Raw genomic sequence first — 16,015 nt, 5'->3', positions numbered from 1 at the left:
AACTCGGAGGTGAGACGACCACAGTGCGCCGCTGCAGGACCGCTCTGAATTTTTTTTTCCTCCCTTTTCCCACGCGTTGGCATTCTCGCGACGCCCCCGTGTGTTGAGCGGACGGATTATGTGCCTTGAGGGGAGGACAAGCACTGTGGTTCCCAGTCGGTTTCGTGGCTCACCTCTTGTGGCGATCCCGCTATACTTTCGTTTTGGACCTCTAAACTGCCGCAGCGGCAGTAGTACACTCTAATAAGAGTCGGTGCAGGCATTAAGCGTCCGGCCCTGTGCAGAAGAGGGGGCAAGTGCATATCCATATCTAAGTCAGATCAGCACTTTGGCCAATGTCGATGCAAGCATTCGCTTTATATAGGGAGATTTCACGAGTGGCGGCGGCGCTGTGCAATCTGGGTAATCGTTTATTTTGCCGCCGCATTTCCAGCCGGTCCAGGAAGAGGAGCGTTCGTGCGATGGCGCACTTAGAGCGGTTGTGTGCTTTAACAGTTTTTGACGAAAAAATTATCGCATCCTATCGTATTGCTCCGACACGAAGGAGCGCTGTCAGAGCGGCACCTACGCGAATGACTCGAGCGCATAGACACACGCACAAACCCCGACAGGCATCGCGCGTGTGTGTGAGATGAGTGAGCGGCTGTTTGTTGCGTGTTGTTCGTGCTCCAACACCTATACGTGCTTCCTGCTTGAACCGCTTGCCCTCCTCCAGTCCTTTGTGGCTTGCGAAGCCCTCGGTGACGTACTGCGTGCGCGCTCTCGTTGCCGGAATGGCTGCCGCTGCAGGTCTACTAGAAGCGCTACAGGTGCGCGAGAGCATTGTCCCCCATCCCCGAGGCCGCGTGCTTGATTAAGAGGGAACGGGACGCGTGTTCACTCTGCGGGCGCGGAAGCTGCCGCGACACATTCCGGCTCCCTTCGCGTTTCTGCCGTTCGTGCGTGTACGGTAGTCGGAGTCTTGCACCAGCTGGGTGCCTCGTGAATCGTAGTGGGGGTGGTTACCATTCCGAGCTCACGCCATGGGCACGGCACAAAGCGTACGAGAGAAGTGATCGGAATTCATTCCCTAAAACAACCACTCCAACTACCATTTCTCGCGTCACGCCGCCTGATCTCACGCCTCCTGCACAGTTTCTTTTTCCGCCCGAAATCAAGACATTTACAGCCCTCCCTAACAGAACTTTTCGCACTAAACAATTGTATCGGGCCAGTTGGTAAGGATCCATCTTGCTAGGAAGCGCAGCCGCTATAACAAAGAACACACAACACAAGCGCTTGTATTGTGTGTTCTTTGTTATAGCGGCTGCGCTTCCTAGCAAGATGTTTTCGCACTAACCATTCTATCCCCATTGCACCAATCAACGGCCGTACATCTGCAATGAACGACTCCTTTTTCTCCCAAGCAATTACACCTTGGAATCGCCTCCCCGACTCCATAGTTGCCACGCCTGACCGCACATCATTCCGCGCGAAATGGGAATCCCACTTTGATTCCACCCAATAACCCTTGGCTGTATAGATATATCCTACCAGCGGACTGTATGTATAATTTTTTTGCCATGTTGTCTGTACTCTAATTCCCAGTCAAACGTTTTTTTTGTTTATTGTTTGATTAGTTTTTGTTGCCGTTCTTGAGCAAACTACCATACGCGTATTTAGAACTGTATTGTTTATGATAATTTGTTCACATTGAATTGTACACCCTCATAGCGTATTTGTTGCCCCCCCCCCCCCCTTATGTAGCCCTCTCGGGCCTTTGAGGATGCAATAAATGAAATGAAATAGAATCCATTGTGAATCGTGCGGTCGCTCGTCAAGGGGCAGTAAGTTGCGTGGAGCAGATTCAGGTGACTATATAGGTGAGCGTATTTTGCCTTGAATCATCGCGTTGGAACTCTGCAGGAATTTGAAAGACGCTGACATTCGCTGAACTTCGCACGGAGTATCAGTCGGTCTAATTTTGCGCGTGTACAGGTGGTTTCACGCTTGCAGGAAAGCTCGGGGCGCATTGCAGGGGGCTGCGAGTTTTCCACTAAGTGTGAAACAGTCCATGTAGGTTATCTCTCACGCTTTCGTTAGATAACGCTCGCTTCCTGTAATCATTTTCAAATGATTTATATATAAATGCACGAATTCTTGCCATATAGAGTGCTGAATTGACGTATACAGCAGTGTTACATATGTATGCATAGCGCTCGTTCTGCTGCGACCTTGTACTGCTTCGATTTGCTTAGAAGCACCTCGTCATTCGCCGTTGGCATGCCTTGCCGCTGTGTTCGTGCTATAGGAGTAAGAAGCCCGGCCTGCGGTGTGCGGCCCTGCCGAGAGAGCCGGTTCAGTCTCAGACGAGAGACGTGTTAATCATTGCCCGCAGTGGTGTAGATATATCGCCGAAAAACTGGATTCGGTTCGGAGGGACTTCCTGCAAGTTTGGCGCTGGCCGTCCGCTTCATAGCTGCGTGTTGCGTGTCTTCTAGGGGCTTTGCTACGTAGCGAGGTCCGATAAGCACAGGACAGAGATAACACTGATACATGGTGACGGATGACCTTTTTCTCTCTCTCTCGTCATAATTTTTTTTTTCGGGCATTGATGCGCTGCCTGCCCGCGACATGCTGTGCGATAAGCGCTGAGGTGGTTGCCCTCGGCAGTGAGAAAGAAGACACGCAATATGTGGCACTTGCCACCGGACGTATGTCCTCTCCGGCTATGGATTACCTGTTGAGCTGTATTCACACGCAGACGAAATTGCGATTGAAACCCGCGCATTGAATAATACGTCACCATATTACAGCCGTTCCCACTTTGCGAGGTAAGATTCGGGAAATGACGGAGGCCCAAATCACCGTTGGGGGTCCTCAGGAAGCGATGCCGAAATCCTTGCTTTTAGCGTGAATTCTCCCCTGTCGTATGAAGGCTGGTTGCGGATGGATCAAAATCACGTCACATGTTACATGACTGAGACTGTGTTACATTCGTCAACGACCAAGTCGATTTTGTGACTACAGCTTCAGCAACCGCGCTATTTGTTTTTCTTCTTTGCCATAACCCCCCCCCCCCCCCCATCTCCCTCCCTGCATCGTCATTCGTCCAGTTGCTTTTTCGTCACTCATTCCCATTGAACCACTGGATAAGAGATTTATGCTTAAAATTATTACTAATATGAAGAATATCGAGATTTTTGAACGTAACACATCAACAATTAATATCAAATCCGCCCGCACCATCATATTCTTTGACTACTGCTTGGATGTCAAGTATACGTAATGCTACGTGGCATATACATTAGCAGTTTTGCCTAGGTACAGTATAGGCCTTGTCGCAAAGTAAACTTCGCGAAAAAAAGAAAAGCAAGAGGCGGAGAATAGAGAAGTTGGCAGCTGCTCCGTCGTACGGCAAACAAGCGCCACACACGGTGGAGGTATACCCTCACCGCAGCAGCAGGAATTGCGCATCACGTGACACGACGTCACGGATTAGTGATTGGGTGCTGAAGGGCCACGCCCATTTTCGCTAATCCGTTACGTCGTGTCACGTTAACAGCAATCGGCGCTTCTCCCCTGACATGAGCCGAGTGTCAAACCCCTTCTTATTTCTTTCTTCTAGTGTTTTCAAGGCGGACAAGTATAAACAAATAACTTAACAGCCGTCCCGCCTCCGCGGTTTTGCACAGCTCCCCTGTCATTTCCTCGTTTCCATTGTCTATTTGCCGCTTCGGTGATCTGCAGCCTCCTCAGTAGAGCCGCACTGGACTGCGATTGGTCTTCGTGCCTGCACTCAAGCTCACCGTCTCGGACAACTGCCTGCTTGGTCACCCCCCCCCCCCCCCACGTGAGGAAGGAGACTGTGGGGACGACACACGCTTCTGTATAATGTATACAGAGATGCAAACGCGCGTTACGCGGCGCTCGCTCTAAATCGAGTCCTCGCGATACTCGGGGTTATTCCGGTCCGTATAGCATGGAAACTGCAGCGGAACGGTCGACCGGTGTGGACATGTTTGTCGAGCAGTGTATTGCCGGATGGACACGGCCGCTTAGTCGTGGCCGCTATACTTAGCACAGCCCCAGCTATGCGGCGTTCCGGATGATCGCTCGAGCGCTTTTATTGTGCGGACCTTCCGAGGTGCGCGACGCGGCGGGCCGCGTGGCACCGCAGCGTTGGCTTCACTGTGTCAGTGTGTGTGTCTATCCGTTCGTATTGTTGCGTCCCGCTGCCAGTGACGTCTTCGAGGCGAGCGCGATGTCGCCGCCACTCAGTTCCGCGAACGCAGCGACTGTTGAGGCTGACCATTGTGTCGCGGGACGGTGCGCTGGCGCCACGGCTGGGCCCTGCGGAATGCGGCGGCGGTTTCGGGGAACGAAAGATTCGTCGCTGCTTCTTGGAGGGATGGGTCCACCCGGAACAACTGAGCATAGAGCTGAGGGGAAGTCGGGTTCCGGGTGGACGATTCACCCCCTTGATCCCCCCCTCTTACTGCGGGCCGCCCCTGCCTTTCGTGAAGTGGACTGATGGACCGAGATAGAGGGAGAGGGGCGGCAACGAGAGGGATAAAAAGGACGGAGGAGACGGCGGGCGGAGAAGGGGGAACAACGATGACCAGTTAACTTTTCTTTGAATGCAAATAAATTCCTTTTTTCAAGTTTCCCAAATGGACGTCCTGCTTTCATGACCTGCCTGATCTTGGTCATCCCACCCAATCTACCCCGACGACGCTACAAACTGGGTGGCAGCGGTGGGATAATCAAGAAAAGGCATGCAGAAAACTGCGGACGGAAGATCGACTTCTGTGGATCCGGGATCAGCAGAACGAGACCTCGTGGCTCCGGGAGGCACAACCGTCGCAGTAACGGCATGAAGTTTTGGACGACTCCAGGAAACTAAGGACGAGCAGCAGAAGGCAGACCAGACGATCTGGGATCGGCGGTCCTGTGAACGTGGCTCTGGGAGACACGTCCTTCGCCAGCTCGAGGTTGGAAGTAGCTGCGGACGGAAGATCGACTTCTGCGGATCCGGGATCGGCAGAGCGAGACTTCGTGGCTCCGGGAGGCACAACCGTCGCAGTAACGACTACCGGAAACTAAGGACGAGCAGCAGAAGGCAGACCCGACGATCTGGGATCGGCGGACCTGGGAACGTGGCTCCGGGAGACACGGCCTTCGGCAGCTCGAGGTTAGGTGAGTGCTTGAGCGATCACGTTTTGCCGGACGATAAGAACAGGGTTCTATCGGGCAATTGGCTCTGAAGGGCCGCCACAAGTGTGCGGTGAATATTGCAGAAGTATTGGTTGGCTCTTGTGAAGATATGGATATCGGAGTGTTAAAGAAAGAAGAGCTGTTGCTGTTAGCAGTAGAGCTCAGCTTGGATATCAATAGCAGGTTAAGGAAGCCCGAAATTCGCAGTGCGATAATCGAAGGGGGTTTCGAGGAGGACGAGCTCAGCGAGGCCTGGGAAAAGATATGTGAGGAGAAGAAACAAAGGGAGGAAGAAAAGAGGGAAAGAGCGGAAGAGAAGGAAAGGCAGGAAAGGAGAGAACAAAGACAGGCCGAAATTGAGCTCGAGAGAATAAAGCTAGAGCAGGCGAGATTAGCACGCAGTGCAGATGCGGCGCCGCCGCATACTGAGAACCTGAAGATGACGAGTTTGCTTCAGCCGTACAAAACAGGCGAGGACATTGGTCTCTACCTGATTAATTTTGAACGGATCTGTGAGAAACATTCATTTCACCAGGACACCTGGCCAGAGCGGTTGCTTGCGTTGTTACCGGGTGAGGCCTCGCAGGTCGTGGCCAGACTGAGCGCAGCCGAGGCAGGCGTATACAGTTCAGTGAAGTCGACATTACTCGCAAAATACAGGCTCTCCACAGAGGAATTTCGGAGGAGATTTAGACGGGAAAGAAAGAAGCCTGGTGAAAGCTTTGTTGAGTTTGCGTGTAGCCTGAGTGATAATTTTTCAGAGTGGGTGAAAGGAGCAGGTGCGGATAACTTAAGTAAACTGAGGGATCTAATTTGTTTGGAGCAGTTTTATGACACCCTGCCGGATAACGTGCGCCTGTGGGTCAAGGATAGGCAGGAAGGTGTGTCTGTTAGGAGTGCAGCACAGCTTGCCGACGAGTACGTGGCCAGTCGAGGCTTCAGGACCCCGATCAACAGCGCACATCACTATCAAAGGCCTGCACCACGGCCCCAAGCTTACACTCGAGGACCGCAAAGCGCAACAAAAGAGCGAGAGGAAACTAATCAAAATTCGGCGCGTGCTGAAGGCAAGCTGAAAGAGCAGGAAAAGAACAGAAAGGAGGTCAGAAATCATTTAGAAGAGTTAGAGTCGCGAGCTAAGGCGCTATGTTTCAAGTGCAACGAAACAGGTCACTTTGCCCGAAACTGCTCAAAAGGTAGGCCAGTGTTTGCTTGCGTAAGCGATCACCCGAGTAACCTAGATCTTTTGAAACCTTACACGACAGATTTAATGGTTAATGACAAAAGGTGTAGGGTACTCAGAGACTCCGCGGCCACTATGGACGTAGTCCATCCGAACTACGTAAAAAGTGAAGACTACTTATCCGAATGCGCGTGGATAAGACAGGCCGTCAGCGAAGATTCAGTGTGTTTACCTATGGCAAAGGTACACATTCGGGGTCCTTTTGGAGCGATCGAGACAGTAGCAGCAGTCTCCCGTGGGCTACCAGAGGGCTACCCGTACCTTTTCTCGAACAGCTCGGAGTCACTACTCAACGACAGGGGGTGCACTTTTGCTGATGCCCAGGTCATGGCTTTGACGAGATCGAAAGCACGCGTATTGGCTCAGCAGCTGCGTTACGGGGAAGGGGAAGGTGCCAAAGCGAAAGAGGTAACAACTGAATCCGAAGAAGTTAAGCCCGACGAGGCACTTATCCCTATTCCTCCGACCGAAAATCCGGAAAATGGTCAGATTAAGAAGCCGATAATTGAGAAAAGAAAGAAACCTTCGAAAGGAAAAGATCATAGTTTGCAGGGGTCCGTGTTGGCCCCAATCTCGCACAGCTACGAGCGCATGCTAGGGGTTGACAGGGAAGCGTTACGGCTGTCTCAGAAAACTGACCCTAGTATAGCGGTTATGAACAACGGAAACAGTGAAGGTGTTTCGTCAAGAAACATCTCTTTCGAAGTGAGGAACGGTATCCTATATCGTAAATACCGAGATAGGCGAGGGCAGTGCTACGATCAATTGGTGGTGCCATCACCATACCGCAAGGACCTACTCAGTCTTTGTCACGATCACTCATGGGCAGGACACCTGGGCATAAATAAAACCAAGAAAAGATTGCTACAGGAATTTTATTGGCCGGGGTGTTTCAGGGACGTGCAGAATTTCGTGAAGACTTGTGACGCTTGCCAGAGAGCCGGTAGGTCTAACGACAAATGGAAGGCCCCGATGGTAAAAGTGCCCATTATTTCTGAGCCCTTCCGCAGAGTTGTTGTAGATTTGGTGGGGCCGTTGCCGAAAACAAGTGCGGGGAACAGATACATTCTCACACTATTGTGTCCTGCAACGAAGTTCCCCGAGGCGGTGCCCTTACAGGAGGCAACTTCGGTCGAGGTAGTCGATGCGTTGCTTTCTATATTTTCGCGCCTCGGTTTCCCTGCCGAAATGCAATCGGATCAGGGAACCGTTTTCACGAGTGCTCTCACGACCATGTTTCTCGAGAAATGTGGCGTTAAAATTTTGCATAGCTCGGTTTACCACCCACAAAGCAACAGTGTGGAGAGATGGCATGCTACCCTAAAAAAAGTATTGAGAGCTGTTTGCCATGAAAGGAAGTGTGATTGGGATGGTTGTTTACCGGGCACGCTATTTGCGTTGCGCACAGTGCCACACGAGGGAACCGGGTTCGCACCGGCAGAGCTGGTGTATGGCCGGAATCTTCGAGGTCCGCTGAGGCTAGTCCGCGAACTGTGGGAGGATGATCGGGGGCCTAAATGTGTGATCGAGTATGTGTTGAACCTAATGCAAAGGTTACATAAGTGTCGTGAGATCGTGAAGGGCAACCTAGAGGCGAGGCGAGACGCTTCAAAGCGCTACTATGATAGAAATGCCAGGACGCGATCATTCAACCCGGGCGACAAAGTGATGATATTGAGGCCTAATCGCCAGAATAAACTGGAAGTCCACTGGGATGGACCTGCCGAGGTTATCAGTCGCCTTTCGGAAGTAAACTACACCGTGAGATTACCTGGAAGAAAACGCGAGGACAGGGTCTACCACGTAAACCTAATGAAGCCATTTTTAGAGCGAGCAGCAATTGTTAGCATCGCCATGAATGTTTCAGAAGAGGTTTCTCTAGAGGTACCTTGTTTTCCTGGGAACACGGGCCCTAGTGTAGAAGAGATAATCGCGTGTGCAGTTAACAAAGACGAGTTGGGTACAGCTAAAGTCGAGGATCTGAAGAGCCTTATTCAGGAATATCTGGAATGTTTTGGGGAAAGGCTCGGAAGGACTCATTTGGTACAACATGATATCGAGCTGACTACAGAGGTCCCTTTTAGCTCGAAGGCGTACCGCGTGTCTCCGCGACAGCTGGACTTAATGAAGGCGGAAGTTAAAAGGATGCTTCGCCTTGGCGTGATCAAAGAAGCATATAGTGACTATTGCTCCCCTTTGATGTTGGTCGAGGTGCCGGGGAAAGAACCACGGCCATGCGTCGATTATCGCAGGTTGAATGCGATCACAAAAGACCAGGTGTACCCGTTGCCTAACATAGAGGAAAGGGTGGAGCTGGTAAGCCGGGCTACCTTCATTTCAACCCTAGATTTAGTGAGAGGATATTGGCAGGTGCCCTTAACTGAACGAGCAAGTCGGTATGCAGCATTTGTAACACCCTTTGGCGTTTATCAGCCCGTCACCATGGCCTTTGGTTTGAAAAACGCACCCTTCTGTTTTTCAAGGTTAATGGATCGGGTGCTAGAAGGACTAGAAGAATTTGCGGTGCCATATCTAGACGACGTGGCCGTATTTTCTAATGATTGGGAGTCTCATTTGCAGCACACACGAACGGTGCTTGAAAGAATCAAAGGGGCGGGCCTGACTATTAAAGCCGAGAAGTGTCAGTTCGGCCAAGCCCGTGTCACGTATTTGGGACACGACATAGGGCAGGGAAAACGGGAACCAATGAAAGCCAAAGTAGCTGCGATAGTCAACTTCCCAAGACCCGTAAACAAAAGGGAGGTGCGAACATTTCTAGGAATGACAGGCTATTACCAGCACTACATTCCAAATTATTCGGAGCTCGCCAGCACGCTAACCGACAGCCTGCGAAAACCTGAACCGGAAGTGGTAACTTGGAGCACCGAGAGGGAGGAGGCCTTCCAAAACTTGAAGAAAGCTTTGTCTTCTCGGCCCGTGCTTGTCGCGCCAGACTTTAGCCGAGAATTCATTCTCCAATGCGACGCCAGCAACCGAGGTCTAGGTGTCGTCTTGGCCCAACTTAACGAGGGAGGTGAAGAGCATCCGGTGCTCTATCTCAGTCGGAAGCTGACTCCCCGAGAAGAGGCTTTCAGTGCCTCGGAGAAAGAATGTTTGTCCATTGTGTGGGCCATTCAAAAACTAGGATGCTATATTCAAGGCACAAAATTCACGGTCGAGACTGACCACTGCCCGCTTTCATGGCTGAAGCAAATGTCCAATAAAAACGGGAGGCTGTTGAGATGGAGCCTCATACTACAGGAGTATAACTTCGAGGTCAAATATAGAAAGGGGAACCAGAATAAGAACGCCGATGGACTGAGCCGTGGATTTTAGAGTCGAACACTGATTTTCTTGTTGCTGTTTCTTTTTTACTGATGTGTTTCTATCGCGGCTGAGGTCACGGCATTTAGATTTTTTTCCAAGGGCTGACCACCACAAAAAAAAAAAAAGAAAGAAAGAGAGGGCAATCATGGGGTAAAATTATGGCAGTTTTGGCGTCCGGTGGGCGTGTCGCTCGGGCACGCCGACCAGAGTGTGTGTGCTTGTGTTGTGTATCCCTGGAACAGGGTTATTGGTGATGCGAGTGCTGAGGCCCAGAGAGGCCGAGTGTTTGCACATGTCGTCTCGACGCTTCAGGTGACCCGACAGTTGGCCACCCTCGAGTCGAGTCTTTCGGCGGCGGAGGAGTCTGTTGCGTCCCGCTGCCAGTGACGTCTTCGAGGCGAGCGCGATGTCGCCGCCACTCAGTTCCGCGAACGCAGCGACTGTTGAGGCTGACCATTGTGTCGCGGGACGGTGCGCTGGCGCCACGGCTGGGCCCTGCGGAATGCGGCGGCGGTTTCGGGGAACGAAAGATTCGTCGCTGCTTCTTGGAGGGATGGGTCCACCCGGAACAACTGAGCATAGAGCTGAGGGGAAGTCGGGTTCCGGGTGGACGATTCACCCCCTTGATCCCCCCCTCTTACTGCGGGCCGCCCCTGCCTTTCGTGAAGTGGACTGATGGACCGAGATAGAGGGAGAGGGGCGGCAACGAGAGGGATAAAAAGGACGGAGGAGACGGCGGGCGGAGAAGGGGGAACAACGATGACCAGTTAACTTTTCTTTGAATGCAAATAAATTCCTTTTTTCAAGTTTCCCAAATGGACGTCCTGCTTTCATGACCTGCCTGATCTTGGTCATCCCACCCAATCTACCCCGACGACGCTACAGTATGTGAGTGAGGAAGAGTAGTGGCGCGTGTGGTGCCCTCTTTGAAAGCGAGCGATCGGTCGTGCCTTCACGTGTGGTCTGTCGTCCGCAGGGACTGCGGCGTTCACCTGTCGACTCCGAGGCTGTTGCTTCCATTGCCGGCTGTCTGATAACCTATACTTCCTTGCTCATGCACTGCAACAGCATGCGCGCAAAAGAAGTCCAACGAAGGGGTCGAGTCCGCAGAAGCAGCATTAGGGAGTTTTAGTGCTGGGTACCCAAGCGGCTTGCGTACGCAGGACGTTGGGGCGGCGGTATTGCGCATGCGCGAAACCCCAAACAGATGCGTCGCAAGATCGCTGGGGCGATGGGGGCCATGCGTCCGCGCGGTCCACCTTCGCAAGAACTCACGGTATCCGCACTTATTGCGATTACACGGTTTCAGCCAGATTTCCAAAGCTAGAATGGCCTGGAACATAGAAACTAAAAGGCATATGCCAGCCCCCGACCAGCTGAATAGGTGGCGCCATCTAGCGCGGCCATAGTGACAGACAACCACAAGTTTGTTATTGCAGAAACATTGTGCTTTGTACATATGGTGCAAAAACTGCGCAGCGACAATATTACAAATGAGTAACCTTTTTATTCATTTTCACCTCAAGAACATTACGCGTAAGCTAACATGTTCATGACTGCGGTTGCACGAAGTGTCACAAGATGTCGACACTGTCGTTACAGTAACCTTGTATTTTTCACTTTTTTGCGTATACCAGATTACTGTACACAATAAAAAAAAAGAGTCCTGATCACTACGTGTGTTTAATTTAACATTTTAAATCATAAAAAGACTTAAATAATACGTACGCGACAAGACGCTATAACTCTGCGAGCGCGTGTGAACTTCGTGCGGCTTGCGTTTGCGTGCGTGCCACCGTGGCGCCAACTAAAAGGCATTCCGGTTGGGTATGGGTTGGGCACGCAACGCCGCGCGCTCCCAAGCCCGCAAGGCCCGAAGAGAATGCGTACCCAGCACTAAAACTCCCTATTATTTTGCGCGTGATTGGTTGGCCCGTGTCAGCGAGGCGCACGCGACGTAACCGCTTCGTGGTACGCCTTCGGCGCTTTCACACTTTTGCCATTCGTATATACTGGCAGCGCCAGGCTCTATGTCGGTGCTCCGTACCGATCCAGTGAAGACAAGTGGCTAGCCGCTATCGAGAGCCCCGATGTCGCGGATCAGTTGTGGGCTGTCCATGTCTGTGCGTTGAGTCGTGCACCTCAGGACTAGCAATTGAGTTTCGCATCCATTCATCCGTCCAGCTACGAAAGTACCGCATATATCTTTGGGGGCCTTGGAGAGTACACTTTTTGCAAACACAGGTGCAACCTTTCCGTATTACGTATGACTCGTGTGTTGCTAGGTAGAAAAAAAACTAAAAAATAGCATATCCACAGAGGGAATGATGATGAGTGGGGCGAAGCTTTGGAGGACTTTATCGGCAAACTGTGAATCCTTTGTCTGTCTGTCCGCATCTGCTGAGTGAGTCATAGAACTAGGCGGTCACGCACCCAGAGAGACGTGCATGTATAGACTTACGGCCTAAGCAGCTTCGTCCCCTAAAAAATATATATATACGAATATATGACCGTGTAACTGTCGAAATCGCGCCATATGTATACGGAAAGGCGCGGAATGGTACTTACGGCATGCGAGGTCACGGCCGGCCGGACAAGCGCGTTGTTTTTCCGTCGCCTCCGCGACGAGTCGGCCTTGAGGCCGATCGTTGTCGGCGCATCCGCTCTGACTCAGTGGGCCGCAATAGAACGGGCGAAGCCTGTTTGCATGTGATTTCCACTGCGATGATTGCATGTGTGTGTGACTGCATGCCACGCTCGCTCTCTCCCTCCCTGGACGATAAGTTTCTAATTTTGTTACGCTCAGCAAAAAGCGCTAAAAACTAATGAAAAAAAAGGACATGACGAGTAAGGTTAGACCTACGTGCATTTTGCTCAGCGCAACAACAGATCGCCGCACCAACTGTAGCCCAAGTTGAAGCTTTGCCGAACGATAAGTTTGTCCTCGCTCGCCGCTGTGTGTCGCTCATTGGCTACGATATCGTGCGAGTCTGGAAGCAATAAACGATCGTGTACCACGCTCTGGGTTCGCGCTAAATGGCACATTTTGTTCATTCGAAATACGGCGGAAAGTCCAGCAACTGTACTTTTTGTTTTTCTTCTTCTAACTCACGCGGGCCCACTGGTGTTCTCTCCACCTCTGAGCGCATTGCTTTTTTAACTCTCCCTTTCTCTTTCAACCCACTATTCCCCAACCCCAGTGTAGGGTAGCATACCGGATACTAGCATCTGGTTAACCTCCCTGCCTTCCTTTTTTTTCGTCTCTCTCTCTCTCTCTGAGTGCATAAGCACTCTAAATCTCGGTGCGCAACATTTGGTTTCAACATTTGGTTTCATTCATATCCGCGTTCTTCGCACTGTGTCGTCTCCTGACGCGTGCCTCATTCTTGCGGCTGCTCTGTCCCGCGGAGGAATTGACCGGACGATGACCGAGAGGCACCGTTTAAGGCCGCGTACGCGCGCGCAAGGAGGAGAAGGCGCAGCAGAGCGTCCTCTCGTAACGTAGTGGAATGTTTGTGGCGATTTCGAGGAGTGCTGCTAAGCTCCGTGGCGCATTTACTGGAACGAAGGCTACTCAACCGAGCAATAGAAATTACAAAACACACAAAAAGAATAGAAATAGGTCACAAATAAAACACATACAAACGAAGACATGGCTCGAGTTGTCGCGGGGCTTTGTTTTTTTTGTTGTTGTTTTTGCCGCGTCGTTTGCACGAGCTAACCGTATAACTGGCGAGCGCTGAGTAGCTCACTTTTCCATCTCGTTAGCTCCGTTAACTGCGTTAGGGCGATCGCAGAGTCGCTCAGCAGTATGCAGCGTCGACTGTCTCGTGCTGTAGCAAGTGCTCATTCAGTACCGTCACTTTCGTTTCCTTGTGCGTCCTTTTTTCTTTTCCTCTTCGTTTTTGCTTTCTTTCATGGGAGTTTATGATTACGCAAGTTGCTTAACTGAAGAGTTGGATTTGAGGGTTCGCAGAGGCTTTCAGTTTGGAAATACACGAGAATTTTCGTGTGCAGGGACTATCCCGGGAATGCCGTTGACGGCTCTCTAGCGAAAGGGTGCATGTCAGAGATAGCACGCATCTTTAAAACATTCTGCAGCGTACACCTGGGGCACCGGCCATCACGCCGCAATATATACCGAGGATTCTGGAAAAATTTACTTCCCGACGGGTTTTACCCGTGGCTCATTCGCCAGTATCGTAGTGCTTGCTGGTTACGAATTCTCAAAGAAAAAAAAAGTTATCTTCACTTATTGTGAAGAGCGCTTATTGTGCCACACACACCTACCATGGTAGTGTGGTGCTAGACAGCTGACCCGAAGGTTGTGGGATCGAATCCCGGTCGCCGTATTTTCGATGGAGTCGTAAGCGCTTGAGGGCCGTGTACATGGGGGTCAGCGGTATTTTGTCTTGAAAACCTGTGTTGCATCGTGCTTTTGGGTGGGCGAAGCGCTGGTGAGGGCGAATGCTGGTGTTGCTTTGGAGGGGGTGAGGGGCATGGCCTGGTGGCATCGGTCTGGCAAGGTAGTTAGCTTCGAAGGCACGAACTGGGACGGATCACGAGGCAGCCAGAAGAATGGCACGTAACCTCTTCTTTAATACAGCTTACTTTAAGATTGTATTCATTCCTTCATTATTATCCTGACAATTGTATCACAGACATCACGGCAGGCTGGTGGCAGTGTTAAAGTTTTTCATCACTGGAGGCAACTAGTGGCGTACTCGAGCACAATGCTGAATTTCTTGTTTCTTTTTGTTTCTTTTGTGTCATTCCTTTTCTGGCTATCAGTTTTCTTGTTTCATCTATGTTTTCGCGCTTTTTCTTTATCATCATATTTGTCGTTATTTTTTGTTTGGTTGTTGTTTACATTAGGGGACCCTGATTTATTGCGGATGGACTCCTTGAGCATTGAGTACATACGTACTCTCTTCAACGTTTTTCAAGCTCGTGTTGAGGCTTCTCGTTTTCAGGCACCAATGCTTCACTGACCTATGTGAAGTGCCACTGCACGAATCCGTTGGTCTTGTCTGGTGGGCGGCTTCATTGCTACATTTACCATGTGTGTGGTATATGTTGCTGTTCGCATGATATCTGTGTAATTCTGCAATCAGTCTGCCGTGCTGATGACCAAGCAAAAAAAAAAAAGAGGAGGGGAAAAAGTGACCGCAAGAGCATAGCCAGCTATCTTGTTTTCGTAGTCTATTGTATAAAGTAGTGCTTGCGCAGCGAAATATTTCATTCGTGAGTCGTCGCCGTATAGTGTCGTGACGTGCTCCCTTCCAGCTGCCGCTCTCGTCTTTTCGTTCTCTAAAAGTAAACAGCGACGATACGGGCTGCGGAGTTCACTCTTCTTATTCACGCGGCTGCAGTGGTCGTAGCACTTGTGCGTACAACTTTCTGCATCGGAGGAAAATCGGAGCTAGCATCCGGGTGGCGTGGCGAAGGCGCGATTGCCGGCGCAGCGCAGCGTCACCCAAAGCGGCGCTTTGTACGCGCGCCGTAGAACGCGGCCCTAGAAAGCCGCCGGCTGCAGCAAAGCGGTCGGTGGTGAAGGGCCAACTCGGGGCAACGGCTCGCCAAACGGGTTCTGCCGCGCTCTTCTTCCTCCTCCTCGCTCGCCGCGTTCCTTGGCGCGACGCTGCCGACGCTCTTCGCCGCTGACGTGCTAAGGTGAAGGACGTTCGTTGCACACCGTCACACTTGCACTGCACCACCGGTCCAGGTCTGTTCGACCGCGAAGCCCGCTCGGTCCGAGGGCCACCTTCCCGACTATGTCTTGAAGTCGCCGCCACGGCATACCATCGCGAAGAAACGACCGTGGTATGTGGAGGAGGAAGCGGCGTACGTCGGCCCTCGACGTGGTGTCTGCCGAGCTCTTGCCTTTCTGAAAGACGTCGGCCATTTCGTCGGAACGGCGCGCCGAATTTGCGAGGACCCGTTCGCACCCCGTGCTTACGTGTCGGCCTGTGTTTTTCATTGCCTGCCTCGGAATAATACGTGCACGCACTCTTTGCTGTCCCGGTGTACAGTCACATGACCGGCAGTCATGAGGTACCAGTGCATCAAGGTGAGTTGGTTGCTTCGCCTAAACTACGCGGCTGTTTCGAACCGTAAATGTCGCGGATCCTGACCTCGCCATTCTTTCGAGTATGGCTCTTTGTTGAGATTTCGACTGCCCAGTTATCACTGAGTTGCATTGGCATTCACGGCAGATACATTCGTTGAGATTTTGTCATTGCTTACGCG

General features: G+C 51.5%; 1 protein-coding gene across 3 annotated transcripts in view; it reads left to right on the top strand.

The window, feature by feature from the left end:
* The window catches only part of GckIII (Germinal centre kinase III), a 120,982-nt gene that overhangs the window by 26,051 nt on the left and 78,916 nt on the right, over positions 1–16,015 (top strand). Inside the window, exon 1 of one of the 3 annotated variants that reach the window (XM_075892689.1) lies at positions 15,701–15,836. The exons of the other annotated variants lie outside the window; for them this stretch is intronic. Coding sequence (XP_075748804.1) covers positions 15,816–15,836 — 21 coding nt within the window. The 5' untranslated portion in view covers positions 15,701–15,815. Of the gene's footprint in view, positions 1–15,700; positions 15,837–16,015 lie in introns of those variants that run through there. 3 annotated transcript variants of the gene reach the window in all.

This window comes from Rhipicephalus microplus, chromosome 1, assembly GCF_043290135.1.
Source record: "Rhipicephalus microplus isolate Deutch F79 chromosome 1, USDA_Rmic, whole genome shotgun sequence".
NCBI lineage: Eukaryota > Metazoa > Arthropoda > Arachnida > Ixodida > Ixodidae > Rhipicephalus > Rhipicephalus microplus.
Note: the sequence above shows the minus strand (reverse complement) of the source record. Positions and strands in the feature narration are given on the sequence as shown.